The 13,224-nt window shown below is 51.3% G+C and overlaps 2 protein-coding genes across 5 annotated transcripts in view; both read right to left on the reverse strand.

Annotated features, from left to right (window-relative positions):
• Positions 1 to 745: 745 nt before the first annotated feature.
• On the reverse strand, positions 746 to 3,106 carry LOC144110905 (uncharacterized). The gene has a single exon (XM_077643971.1). It carries the CDS (start codon positions 3,104 to 3,106, stop codon positions 746 to 748), a length of 2,361 nt encoding a protein of 786 aa, XP_077500097.1.
• An 8,060-nt stretch (positions 3,107 to 11,166) lies between these two features.
• The window catches only part of LOC144109428 (uncharacterized), a 55,648-nt gene continuing 53,590 nt past the window's right edge, over positions 11,167 to 13,224 (reverse strand). For all 4 annotated transcript variants that reach the window (XM_077642219.1, XM_077642221.1, XM_077642220.1 and 1 more), the window contains exon 2: positions 11,167 to 12,926. In XM_077642219.1, the coding sequence (XP_077498345.1) occupies positions 12,583 to 12,915 (333 nt within the window). In that variant the 5' untranslated portion in view covers positions 12,916 to 12,926 and the 3' untranslated portion in view covers positions 11,167 to 12,582. The remainder of the gene's footprint in view (positions 12,927 to 13,224) is intronic.

Consider the following 13,224-nt stretch of genomic DNA (forward strand, 5'->3'; position numbering starts at 1 on the left):
TGGAAGCGCTCGCAGCGTATCTAGGTACTTAAACTTCGAGTTTATAAGCTCATAGAGGTCACTTGGGAGTTGTGCAGAACTCAAGAGCCCAAGTCGCACTTGCTATCACGTGGCAAACACGATGTGTCCATTTGAAAAGTATATTTTCAAAGCATACGTAGGCTCCACAGAAACTAAAGGTTACTGCCAGATACATACATAAAAAAACCTCGATGCAAGGTACGAGGCATGCAAGCACGATGCAATCGCAATGCAAGTTCTCTGGAAATGCGCGGAAGCACAGTCAGTGGTTACAGTGCACGACGACCACGAGTGTCAACTTTGAACTGCGGTGAGCGTGTAGGCTTTGCGCAGACAAATATGCGCCCTATTCTTCCCTACTCTGTCGTCAGCGCAGAGCACCACACGCACTATATGGTCACATATTACTAGCAATCCGAGGTCCAATTCACGCAATAGAAACGCTGAAAGTAAAGGTGAACTAAAATACAAAAGGCGAGGATAAAGTATGGTAAATTGGACTTCAAAAGATTTACACTAAAGGGCAAGTGAACGAATAGGCTTGGCATCTGACTGCTACGAAAAAAAAAGGTGGCTGAATACACGGAGAAGAACGAATCGTTTGCTTTAAATATGAGCACCTGGACATGGTGCGTGAGTATTCTTAAGAGGCTTTTGTGCACTTGGATCTCTTGCCTCACCAATTCATGGTCCCAGAACAACACTACGGCGTCCAATCGTAGCGTCAGTCCTCTAACGGGATATCAGGTGCTCGCAGCTGCGATGGTCCGTCACTTGTTGGTGGTCTCGGGTGCACTCGAGTACCCATGGACGGGTTGGGACCACGACCGCGAGCCCGCCCGTTCAGGTTCGGTCGGCCAATTGGTCGCTGCCCGGTACGAGTACGCATCAGTGTGCACGGGCCATTGCCCTCTGACACCATATGATCTTGGGCATTGCAGCCAAAGGCCTGAGCGAATTCATTAATATGCCTGAGGGGGACGTTGACCTTGTATTCTGGAGTCATTGACGGCTTGTGAAAAGCTGGATCGGCTGACTCACAGTTGTCCAACGCGAAGTATATGAAGAACAACTGCTTGGCAGTGAACTCTTCAAGGCCAGCAAGCCGCAGGTCGTAATTCCACATTCGCTGGAGCGGGAAGAGTTCTTCGAAGGCCTTGGTCGCTAGAAGCAGAGCGGACGTGCGGTCAAGGAAAGCCCGGCGCAGATTCGTCACGCCCTCGCTGGTCGCCGATGCATTGATGGTAGTGAGGCTGAACTTTGCCTCTTCGTCGAAGCAGCTCATCAAAGCGGACAGCCTGCGCCGACTGTCGTCCGTGAAGCTCAGCGAAACGTCTCGCTCGTACGGGTCTTCGTGCAAGAGCTTTACCAGAGCCCGGTAGAAGCGGACGGCGACGCGTGCCAGGTGGAACACGAAGGACGAGCTGTTGCTCGGCACGGACGCGTTCACCAGGGCAGCCGGGACATGGATGATCTTCAGCGAGCGTCGGAACGAGGGCACTGTAGAGAACTCGGAGCCTGCGGCGTGTAGACTGAGTAGCGTTCCGTCGCCCTGTAGCCTCTGCCACTTGAGCGCTTGTTGACGCCGGGAAACGTTCGCGAATAATAGGAACGCACTCTCTGTACTCAGCCTGTCCGATGGTGCGCAGGCTTTTTGCTGATCGCTGGCAGACGGCCCGAATCGCGTCAAGGCATGCCGCTTGACTCGGTAGCGTATGAGCAGCGACGACAGCTCGTTAAGCCAAGGGAAGTCCGCAAGGTGCCTCAGGAACACGGACTCCAGCTCGGACAGCCACTCGCGCGTTGGGAGTTCCTGGCCCGTGGAATGGCGCCATATCTGGGCTGCCTTTGCGAAGCAGCCGGGCAGCACGGATTCCACGAGCCGCGCGCACAGGAGAGTGTTGTCCTCGGAGTTGCGGACTGTGCGGCCTAGCAGGCTTTCGGCGAACAGGTCTCGCAGACTGCGCAGGTCGTCCGGTAGAAGCGGCGCCATGCGGACGAGAGCGAGGAAGCCGAAGTAGTTCAGCGTGTCCAAGGGTGGCACAGACCGCACGGTGTTTTCGAGTTGGCGTGGCAAGTGCGGTGCTGAACGCAGGACCACGTGATCGTCTTCGTGCGCTCGGCCATTGAGCAGGACGGTCAGGAACGCGCGTAACCCCAAGGAAAGCTCTCTAAAACGAACGACATTGACGCTGTCGTTTTCGTACCTCGTGCGGCAGACAGCTGCAAGGGAAGTGCACGCTGCTAGCAGACGGTCTTCGAGCCCGTCAGCCGAAGAAACGCCGAGTTGTGCGACACTTTCGCGGACAGCTGCCTTGAAGAGTCCCGTAGCTTCCTCACTCTTCTGGTTGATGTCGGCGCAGAGACATCGCGGTTGCGATAGCTCCACCACTGTAGCGGCCATATTGTCAGGGTCGGCGCCAACGCTGGGTTGGACGATCGTTGCCAAATCCAAGTCCCGGCTTAGCTCAGCAGCAAAAAGCCACACCGAAATGCTGTCGTCTTGCGCTGGATCTGTTCGGGGCCATTTTTCTATTTTCCATTGGGAAAACAGCGCGTTGACGGCCTCCTTGGACCCGGTGGCGGAACGACCTCTGTCGGTGCAGGCGGCGTAAAGCTTTGCTGCTACCTGCATGTCCCGCTGACTCGCTGTGCTCACAACGTCGAGCAGATGACGCGCTAGGGAGTCCTGGAGCAGGGTGTCTTGCGAAACCAGCGATCCGGTGCTGAAGTGATGCGCAGGATGCTCTTTCATCCAAACGTCGCAGACATGCTTGTAGAAGTTGTCACATGGACGCGATTCGTGGCTCAGGAGTTTCGCGACGTACGACGCCTCCCGTCTGCAGTGCTCAGTGGAGCAGTAATACACTCTCGCTGGCTTTAATGTAGTAACGACTGCTGGAGGTTGCCGCACATATTTTTCCGCAAGTGTGGTGTAATCAGTAGATATGGCTTTGCTTAACGGCTTTGCTTTGTTGGGAGGAATGGGCTCCGGCTTGAGCACAATGACGTAATATATCGTGATCACGCAGGCGACCCCCGCTACTAAGGCGGCCACGCATGAAAGGAGACACCAGAAAGCCATTAAGGATTGCCCTGCGTTGTCCGAGTCTTCGCGCGTTTTACTGTGCCCTTTCCCTCTAGACGACCTGCTTGAACGCGAATATCTTTCCCGGGACCCGTGCCGTGTTCCACGGTCTCTTCTTCGTCGGGATTTTCCGTGGGCAGAGTGGCGATGATGCTTTCTTCTCCTGTGCTTCCTTTTTCCTGACGACGTTCGATGTTCTGATCTTGTAATGCTTGAAGAGTCTTTGACGTGCTTGGTTCTAGATCTGCTGCGCCTACTACTCCTGCTCCTTGAGTGGCTAGAGCGACTTCGCGATCTCCTACCACTGCTTCCTGATCTTGTCTTGCTAGGTGAACTCGTTTTTGTAATAGTGCCTTCGTGGCTTTTATAGAGGCTGCTGGTCTCGGGACTTCGTTCAGTACTTCTACGTTTGCGGCTTCTGCTCTTGCGAGTTCTCTCGGAGCTTTTCTCAGGACTTCTGCTTCTATGTTTATGGCGCCTTCTCCTTGATCTGCTTCGGGAGCTCCTGCTATGAGACCGTTCGCTCCTATGGGACCGTCTGCTCCTATGGGACCGTCTGCTCCTATGGGACCGTCCGCTCCTATGGGACCGTCCACTCCTATGGGACCTTCTACTCGGGCTTCTCGATCGGCTGGTTTTTCGTCGTTTCGAGCGTGATCGTTCAGACCTAGCAGATTCGGATTTTTCTCGTACCTGCGATAGGCTGGAAGTACCTGGACTTCTCGGGCTTCTAGATTTTTCGGTTTCTGACCTGCTTCTCTTAGACCGCCTGTGCCCGGATCTGCTTCTTTTCGATCTTTTGGAGTGGCTTCTGTGCTTTGAGCGGTGCCTTTTCTTGTGTTTTCTGTGGTGTTTGTGGCGTCCCGACTTCCGCATGGAAGATTCTGGACTCAGTGAGCCGGTGGGACTGAATGAGCTTTCTCGACCAGAGGGACTTGCAAGATCCGAATGACTGGCCGGACTTAAGGGACTCATAGGGCTGGCAACATCCGGAACATTTTCGTCTCTTGGTCGGCTTGGTGGTTCAAGTCGATCGGAGCCTGCATACTCCTCACGGTCCTTTCGGCTGCGATGGCTTCCGTGTCTGTGATGGTCCCCATGTCTGTGATGGTCCTCGTGTTTGTGATGGTGTCCGTGTCTGTGATGGTCTCCGTGTCTGTGATGGTCTTCGTGTTTGTGATGATGCCTGTGGCGTGAGTGCCCCCTGTGCGCACTGCCGCTTCGGTGGCTCCGTTTACTCCTGTGGCTCCTGTGACTCCTGCGATGTTCGTGCTCGTGGCTTCTGTGCCTCCTGTGCTCTCTACGATGGCCATGGCTTCTCGACCTGGGGTATTTCTTATCTTCTCGTTCGCGTCTCTCGCGACTTGAACGCTCCCAGGAACCTCCGCTGCTCACCCTCTGCTCAAACTGACTTGCAGTTCTACTCCTGTCGAGTGAGTGCCCTCTGTAGTCTGGCGCCCTCGCGGATGTTGAAAATGAACTGAAGGGCAACGTCTGAGTACTTCCGGACGGCGATATTTTTCGGCTTGGGATGGAGAACCCAGTGGACGACTGGCTTCCATCTGTTTCCATTTGGAGTGTGCTCCAGCTGAGCTCTCGGTGCTGGCCTGCTACGCTTGGGATGTCGGCGGTACTCCATCGAAAGAAACACCTCTTCCCTGGCTCGCTTTCCGGAGCACCTTCCGGTGTGTATTTCTTGTGTTTCCTGTCTCTCCCGTGCTTCCTGTGCTTCCCATGCTTTCCGTGTCTCCTTTTCGCTTCTGAACTTTTCGGTGACTCTCTGTCCAACTTTTCTTCCTTCCTTTCATGCCGCTTTGATCTATGCCTGGACTTCGATTTTGATCTATGCTTCCTGCTTTTCCTAGACTTGTGGGGAATTCCTTCGCCGCTTCTCTCGGAGGGCGGCGATTTCACGCCTTTTCTTATTGCTTCGTTGACGTCCGGCTTTCCTGAGCGAAGATCGGGTGCAGGTCCCTTAGACGCTCCATGAACCTCTGCTGGTTCTTGGGGAGTTTGCGGACTCTCAGGAGAAGGCTTTTTCTCATGCGTTCTGTGTTTGTTTTCTTCATCTGGACTTTTCTCGGGAGATTCCTTGTGAGGCTTTTCTTTCTTGCTTCTATGTCGTTTGGAGCTTCGCTTGGACTTTGATTTGGATTTTGATTTATGCTTCCTGCTTTTACTCGACTTGCGTAGAATTCCCTCGCCGCTTTTCCCGGAGGGCGGCGACTTCGCGCCATCTCTTGCAGCTTCGTCGACTTCCGGTTTTCCTGAACGAAGATCGGGTGCAGCTCCCTTAGACTCTCCACGGACCTCTGCTGCTTCTTGTGGAGTTGGCGGAGTCTTAGGCGAATACTTTTCCTTCTCCCTTTTGTGTTTTTTTTCCTCATCTGGACTTTTCTCAGGAGATTCCTTTCTTTTATTTCGTTTGGAGCTCCGCTTGGAGCTTGATTTGGATTTTGACCTATGCTTCCTCTTTTTTCTCGACTTCGTTCTTGGCTTGCCTAGGTTTCCTTCGCCGCTTCTTTCGGAAGGCGGGGACTTCACGCCTTCCCTTGCAGGTTTGTCGACTTCCAACTCTCTTGAAAGAAGGTCGGGTGCAGGTCCCTTAGGCGCTGCCTTGATCTTTGATGCTTCTTGTGGACTTTGGGGCGTCACATCCTTGGCCTTGATCTGTATTTTCATAGCCGGCTTCCTTGGCACAGGAAAGTCGGATGCCGCAAACTTGTCACGCTTCTCATTTGTCCTGGAAGAAGCTGATGTTTGCCGCATGGATGATTTAAGGGTAGGAGGATGCACTTCCACACTCGCTCGATCTTCAGGCTCCGCAAGCCACGTGCTCGATACAAGTCCGACCTCGCTGGTCCGCGTTAACTCGGGCCGAGGTAGGGTGCCACGTGTAACAGGAACCGAGCTGATGCCGAAATCGAAGGTTCGGCCGGTCTCCCCACTTAACACAAATGTCGACGCTGCGACATTGTGTTCCGTCTCCCTTTCTGCGCCCTTTTTTCGTTTATGCTTAGACGATGGTGATTTCTTGCGGCTTCGGTGTTCACCTTCACCACCATGCTTCCGACCACTCGACGGTTTGGAGTCTTTTCCATCACCCTTATTTTCCGATCGATGTTTTCTCTTGTGCGGTCTTGTGCTCTTTCCCTTTCGGTGTCTCTTGTGACTCTCCTCCGCAGCGGTCATCACAACGAACTCGCAGCGTTCAGTTCGTGCTTTTGGTATCGCACCTTGCAGGTTACTGTGTCGATCATGTCGCTGACGGTCACCTTGACCTTGCAGAAGCGACATGCAGGTCCCCGACGAAGCCGGCGTAACAGTTTTCGGTGTACTCGAGGCGGCGCCCTGTTCGGCGTAGAAGTCGATCCCTCCCTTGGTTACCGGTTTCCTTTCTTTACGGGTGGTCGTTATCGTGAGGCGCCGGTTTGGTGAACGTCCAGTACGACGAAGACGCCGCTCACCTTCTCCCGCCGGACTATCCATCGCTTTGCCTTCGACGGACTTGGCATGCGCTAGCCGATGGTCCCGGACATTCTCTTCTCTGAAGGGTATATGATCGGACCTTGACAGTAAAGTTGCCATTTCTTCTGGACGGGGTAGCACTGCGTCTTTCTCCCTATGTTGGTTCTCCCTCACTACCAGTGAGGACAACAGAGCTGGTGCGCTGTTGGGGAGAAACTTCCTGGCAAAGAATCCGATTCTTGTTGATAATCGCCCAATGAGCGATGATTTTAGCTTCAGAATGTTTGCATCAATGGTGTGGGACAAATCTGTGTCCGCAGAACTGGATGCCAGCAGCTGCGAGCCTGAGTTGTCTCCAGCTCCCATTGTCTCGTAGCTCGTCGAGAGGTTTTGGCTCGATGAAAGGGAAATGGGATGTTCCGCTTTCCCTTCTACTTCTGTGAAGCCGTAGTTATCTTGGTTGCGGACCGTCGGCGAGTCACTGCTCCACGTGGCATTGCCGTACATGACTTCGGGACTTTTTGACCGCTTTCCATCAATCGCCGCAGTCGCTGGCATAACTTTCGGGAGCCTGGCTTGCGCCGAGAAGCGTGCATGGTAAAGAGAAGGCTTCACGCTGACTGAGGGCGTTGGGAAGCTCACCGTGTCGCTTCCGACCGACGGTCGCGCTTCTGCTGAATTGGAAGTGCCCGTGCTTTCAATCTCCAGCAGGCAGCTGGAAGATCGCTGCTTGAACGACTTCGCCACTGAAGGCCTGCTTTGCTGTCTCGAGCGCTCAGATGCAACGGGGTGCAGCTGGAGCTGGCAGGTAGCTCGGAGCAATGTGGGCGGCGGAAGGATTTCTTCTCGACGAGCAGTGGTGGCTGGACTGGGCTTGTGCAGAGCAGGAGTTGTATGGGAAGGGTCCTTCTCCTTGCCCTCCTGGTCTGCGGCGGGATACACGGACCGGGTTGATGAATCCTGGAGGTGCTGGCGCGCACGCGGTGACCTGGTCATTGTCGGGCAGCTCGGTGGTCCGTCGCCGGCTGATCCTGGAGTACCAGGCTCGTTGCGCTCGGTGGCAGACAAACAGTGACTGGGGAACGTAGCTTCTGGACTGTTCCGGTCCATTGCTGGGTGCCAGAGAAGCGGCCGGCACACCCGCATCTACTACGTGATCGAGGATAAAAATGGCGTCGCCTCGCGGAGCCTAGTGTGCCACGCAGAGCTCGTGAGAACGGAGATGAAGAAGGGTGACATGGCGATGATGACTGTGCTTGCATTGGGCTCTGTATACTCGTGTGTAGATATTAATTACGAATTTCTCGGTTTGCGTGGTTGAAGCTTTGAGATTGGCGAGGGGCGTAGATACGAGGGAGCACTTTCTGCTTTATGGCAGTAGTTTGTAGATAAGCAAAGCAATTGCGCCCTCCTTAAAGGAGTGTACGCACCAATTTTTTGCTTGTGTCTTTTCTTCTTTGAAACTATCCGTTAAACATTGGCATACATGAAGCACCTCGTGGTATTCGCCTACGACCGCCGTATAATTTATTGTTGTATATTTTCTTGACGCTGCTTCGGTTTCAGTTTCATGAACCGAACGACGGCTGTGACGTGTCGTTGAGCTTTAGGTCACGTGAGGCATGCAAAAACTGCAATGCAACTGCTGATACGTCTTTTTGTTGTCATTCTGGCTCTTGAAGGAGGCTGTTCCACGCTTGGGTAAAATATTTTCTGCAGGGCACAACAGAAGCGGGAGCATATTTACTACTCATGTGCGCTCGCGCCTCGCAGTGCGCGCCATGGACGAGAGTTTACTCACTCGTATCGACTCCATGTAAAGACAGTCGTCAAGTTTGGTTGACCTTGCTCAGCTCGATCCCCTGACTCGACCCGCCGCTGTCGGGTTCATGTAAACGAGACTTGGTGGCTACTAAGCAGCCCCGAGCGAAAGCGTCCTTACACAGCGGCGTCATTGTAACACACGAACCGCTAGCACGGTTTAAACTGTTCACATTCATTCTTAGGGTGTTGGACGACTACATATCATTAATAATAATAATAATAATTGGTTTTTGGTGGAAAGGAAATGACGCAATATCTGTCTCATATATCGTTGGACACCTGAACCGCGCCGTAAGGGAAGGGATAAAGGAGGGAGTGAAACAAGAGAGGAACAAATAGGTCCGTAGTGGAGGGCTCCGGAATAATTTCGACCACCTGGGGATCTTTAACGTGCACTGACATCGCACAGCACACGGGCGCCTTAGCGTTCAGAACATATCATTCAGAAACACGCTTGCGGCACACAACAGAACAAAAGCCGAAAAATGAGGGCGGACGATGCTCTGTCTTGTCGTCTGTCTTGTCTGTGTTGTTTTACTGCGCGCTCTATAGACCTGCGTTTGCAGCGTCTGACCAATAATCCATCAAGGACACTTTGTTATGGAGATTTTTAGGTGGTTATTTTGATACGCAGTGCTTTACTCTTATTTAGTTCCCGGTTATTGCCACTTTTGTTCCTATATTATCATCACAACTTATTTCGGTGAACTCTCCTCTGCTGCCCTTGCATCTGAATGGAGCAAAACATGCTTTGTTTCGAAGGCTATATGCTACAGGGTCGTCGCCAGACTGGTGCTGAGCCACCTTCAAGGCTTTGTTTAACGCTGAGAAGTACAAAGAAGAAGAATACGGAAAGTTTATTTGCTAGTTTGCGTTAACAGAGGCATCTATTTGTACAGTTTTGGTGGCATAGTGTACGTGTCTTGACACTAATATGACTATTTTACATGTCTTCCTAAAATTACCTACTTCTTTAAAGTTGTTCGCTGGAAGCGCGAATAAGTGCGAAAATTCTGCCAGAAGGGAGCCTCGATGACGGCGTCCTTTGAGGCACATTATCTGCCAACTTTGGAACCATTTAGGAGTTACCGGTGTGCCGTCCGGATTGGTAGCTCGAACCTCGTCACCGTTACCCGCAGCGGTGGCTCAGGTGTTAGGCGCTCGGCTACTGATCCGGAGTTCCCGGGTTCGAACCCGACCTCGGCGGCTGCGTTTTTGTGGAGGCAAAACGCTGAGGCGCCCGTGTGCTGTGCGATATTAGTGCACGTTAAAGATCCCCAGGTGGTCGAAATTATTCCGGAGCCCTCCACTACGGGCACCTTTCTTCCTTTCTTCTTTCACTCCCTCCTTTATTCCTTCCCTTACGGCGCGGTTCAGGTGTCCAACGATATATGAGGCAGATACTGCGCCGTTTCCTTTCCCCAAAAACCAATTACTATTATTAACCTCGTCGTCGCAGCTGCGAGGGACGATGTTTGTCAAAGCTTTGTATCTCTGTACCGTCACCGGCTCCTGTGGGGCAAGCTTACCGTTTGCGGTCCTTCTTGGTTTTAACAGCAAAACAGCGTTGGTAGGTCGATTTGTAGTTATAACGCAGGATATGCAACCAGCCCTATAGTGAGGATATTGTTGAATGTTTTAAATATACCACAATGATAAAGATTAAGAAGGTTCGTCCGACGTCTGCCAATAATCTGGAATGTTCTGTTGACTAAGTAGCAGGCTACAAACCTTGAAAATTTGTTTTTGAAGAAAGGCAATGACGCAGTATCGGTCTCAAATCTCGGTGGACACCCGAACCGCACCGTAAGGGAATGGAGGAAGGTGGGAGGGAAAGAAAAAAGAGATAAAGAAGTGCCATAGCAGAGGACTCGGGAATAATTTCGACCACCTGGAGATTTTTTACGTGCACTGACATCGCACAGCACACGGGCGCCTTTTTGCGTTTCGCCTCCATCGAAACGCGGCCGCCGCGGCAGGGTTCGACCCCGGGGATTCAGGCTCAGTAGCCGAGCGCCCTAACCACTGAGATACCGCGGTGAGTCGAAAATTTTTGGGTCGAATGCCTAAATTTAATTTATTGGCCTTTTTGAACTAGTAAATACTCCATTTTCAGTGAAATTAGCTTGCCATACGGGAGCTATAATAAGTTGATATCAGCCAACTTACGTTTCTAATCAGTGTCCCTTTAAGATGCAACCACACTGCAAAGGCTGGCTGAACAGCAAACCGCGAAGACTCGACTGTCGTATTGTACTAGTAAAAAAATCCCCAACTCCGCTAGTTCATTGTTTGATGTTTCAGATAACTTCAGTGAACAACTGCAGGCTTGTGTATGTTTTTGGGTTTTTTCTGCTATTGTAAGAATAAAGCTGCGTTTACTTCTTTACAAGTGACAGCGTTTACACGCAACGTGTTCAGTTGTGGGTTACATTGCGGCCATTTTACTGCACCTCTGACGTAACACCCACTTTTCAGGGCATTTGAGGACTTATAAGGGAATAAACAAAGGAGGCAGTAACATTCACACTCTCGAATGTTAAATGTTTGTCGATGAAAATGTTATACTTGAACGGTTCGCTCTCCCTTTTTAATATCCCTTCCACGTTCAAACAACATGCGTCGCTACGAGAGATCTAGATTGTATGGATGCAAGATGCACCGCACGTTCCACACCTCGGGTTGTATAATGGATACCGTTTAAGTTCTGAACACAGACATAAAATCAAACGGACAAAATAAACTCACACATAGTGACACCTTCCGTCAATACAGAATACACATTTATTTCAAACAGCAAAAAAATAAAGGGGGGGGGGCATTGTTGGAGAGGCAGACATAACGTGTACAACTAAAGTTTTATGCACTATATATACATCAGTGAGCAAAGTAAGCGTGAAAATGAGATTAACAGACATTTCACTGCGAGTTGAAAACGAAATCGCTGATGAGATTTGTACATATGGAGATAGTAATGAGTGAACATTGTTGACGGGTTATGGTTGGTCACGTCATATAATGCGTGTTGGGGTAGGAGTTAAATACAATAAAAAGAACATAATGAAGGTGGACCACGCGTATAAACAATGTGAGCTATATACACAAATATACATAGTCTGCGTTTCGTTCGAGTATTTTCACTAGTTTGAGCAGAAATTTTTCCGGACTTTCGTCTAGGTGTTAAACAGGAAGTTTTTGAAGTGTTTTTTTTTGGAAATGATATATTGTTTGACCTCTTCCGCACCGTCGTACATGTAATCCAATTGATCATTAATATGATTGGTATGCACAACGTTATTTGAGACTCTGTAATCCCACCGGCTAAGCCGCAGTATTAACCTGGACAAGACCTCTAAACAAGATCTATTTGCATTAAAATGACGCGGGTGATCTGAAATCAGGTTGTCAACTCGTTTTTATCGTGAAGTGCTGCTGTTCAAAACGGATTGATAATAGAACAGGTATCCTCCATAGTGAAACGACATATCATGACTCTTTCCTTGTTGACAAACGCCTATCTCGTGGTCTTTGTGACATTATTACATTATTACTACTTGCAGCGAGGCGACACAATAGATAATTAGGCCTGTCCGACGTATCATCGTGTGGAAGCACTCTGCTTCCATGTGGTGGAGGAAACAAGAAAGTCCGGGTTTCTCACAGACGACGATTTCTCGAAACCATTCGAGGAAAACTTTCCGAATTACGTATAATTAGCGCATGAGTCGTGAACACATGGGAATAGAAGACCGAGGCTGTTGCTAATTGGTGGGTAGACCAGTAGGTGGTGAACCTTTCAACCCGCCCTGTCGGTAACGGATGGTTTACTTCTGCGTGATCATCGGCGATGCTTTGACGAGGATGTTTTGCGGGCTGCGAAGCAAAAGCTGCAGCTAGCAACAAGCTCAGACGCAAACGCCATCTGTAGCGAGCTCTGCACCGGGCATCAAGCAAGTTGTCGACATGGCGATGGACAAAAAGTATGGTGGGGCAGCCTAAAAACAACGCAAAAATTTTAGCTCCTGCCTGTGCCACTACGAAAAAAATTCCGTCCGTCGATGGACAGTCAGCATCGACTGTTCATCGCTACATCAAGCCCTAGAAGAGTGCGTGGGGTTTCTCTCAGATGTCTCTGGAAGCTTGTCTGTGGCGGTTCACTTTTGTGCCCTCCGGGTCGGCACTCAGCGTCCGCGGCGCTCCCTGGTGGCGGTCTCGTTGACGCTCGAGTCCGGAGCGTATCGCAGGAAGTGCTCGCAGTACTCCTGCAGTCTGTTGACGTTCGCGCAGCACGGCTCGTACGACTCCCTCGCGCCGGTCACGTAGATGCACTCGTCGCAGATGGCCTTAGCCCGCGAGTCCTTGGTGCAGTTGCTGCCCGATGCTACGGAGTTGCCGCCGTCCCCTGCGCCACCTGCCTGGTGGGCGGGCATGGCGCGGCACCCGGCGCGCGTGGTGGCCAGCAACAGGAACAGGGCAATGGAGAGCAGCGCCGTGGTGGCGGTTGACCGAGACATCTTGGTATATCCTGCGTGAGGCGAAAAAGAACAGACACTATTCATTAGCATGGCGTTCGACCCGGTCTAGTCATCTTGCACTCCAAATACGAATACACCTATGTGGTTGTAAAAAGGAAGTAAGCTGTCCCCAAGCGCACTCCCTTTAAGACCTCCATCAAACAGGCTGCGCTATTCTTTATGACGGTCATGTGCGCTTTTGCCACAAACTCCCTGCTTCAACTGCTGCAAAAGTATAGTAACGTACGACCTTGGCGCACTCCAAACAGAAAGGAGTAAGAAGTGAGTAGGCTGTCTTCTGGCAAAGGG

The sequence above is a fragment of the Amblyomma americanum genome, chromosome 11 (genome assembly GCF_052857255.1).
Source record: "Amblyomma americanum isolate KBUSLIRL-KWMA chromosome 11, ASM5285725v1, whole genome shotgun sequence".
NCBI classification, from domain to species: domain Eukaryota; kingdom Metazoa; phylum Arthropoda; class Arachnida; order Ixodida; family Ixodidae; genus Amblyomma; species Amblyomma americanum.

Coding starts and splice junctions, on each gene's coding strand:
- LOC144110905 (XM_077643971.1), bottom strand. CDS start 3,106: ATGGCTTTCTGGTGTCTCCTTTCATGCGTGGCCGCCTTAGTAGCGGGG.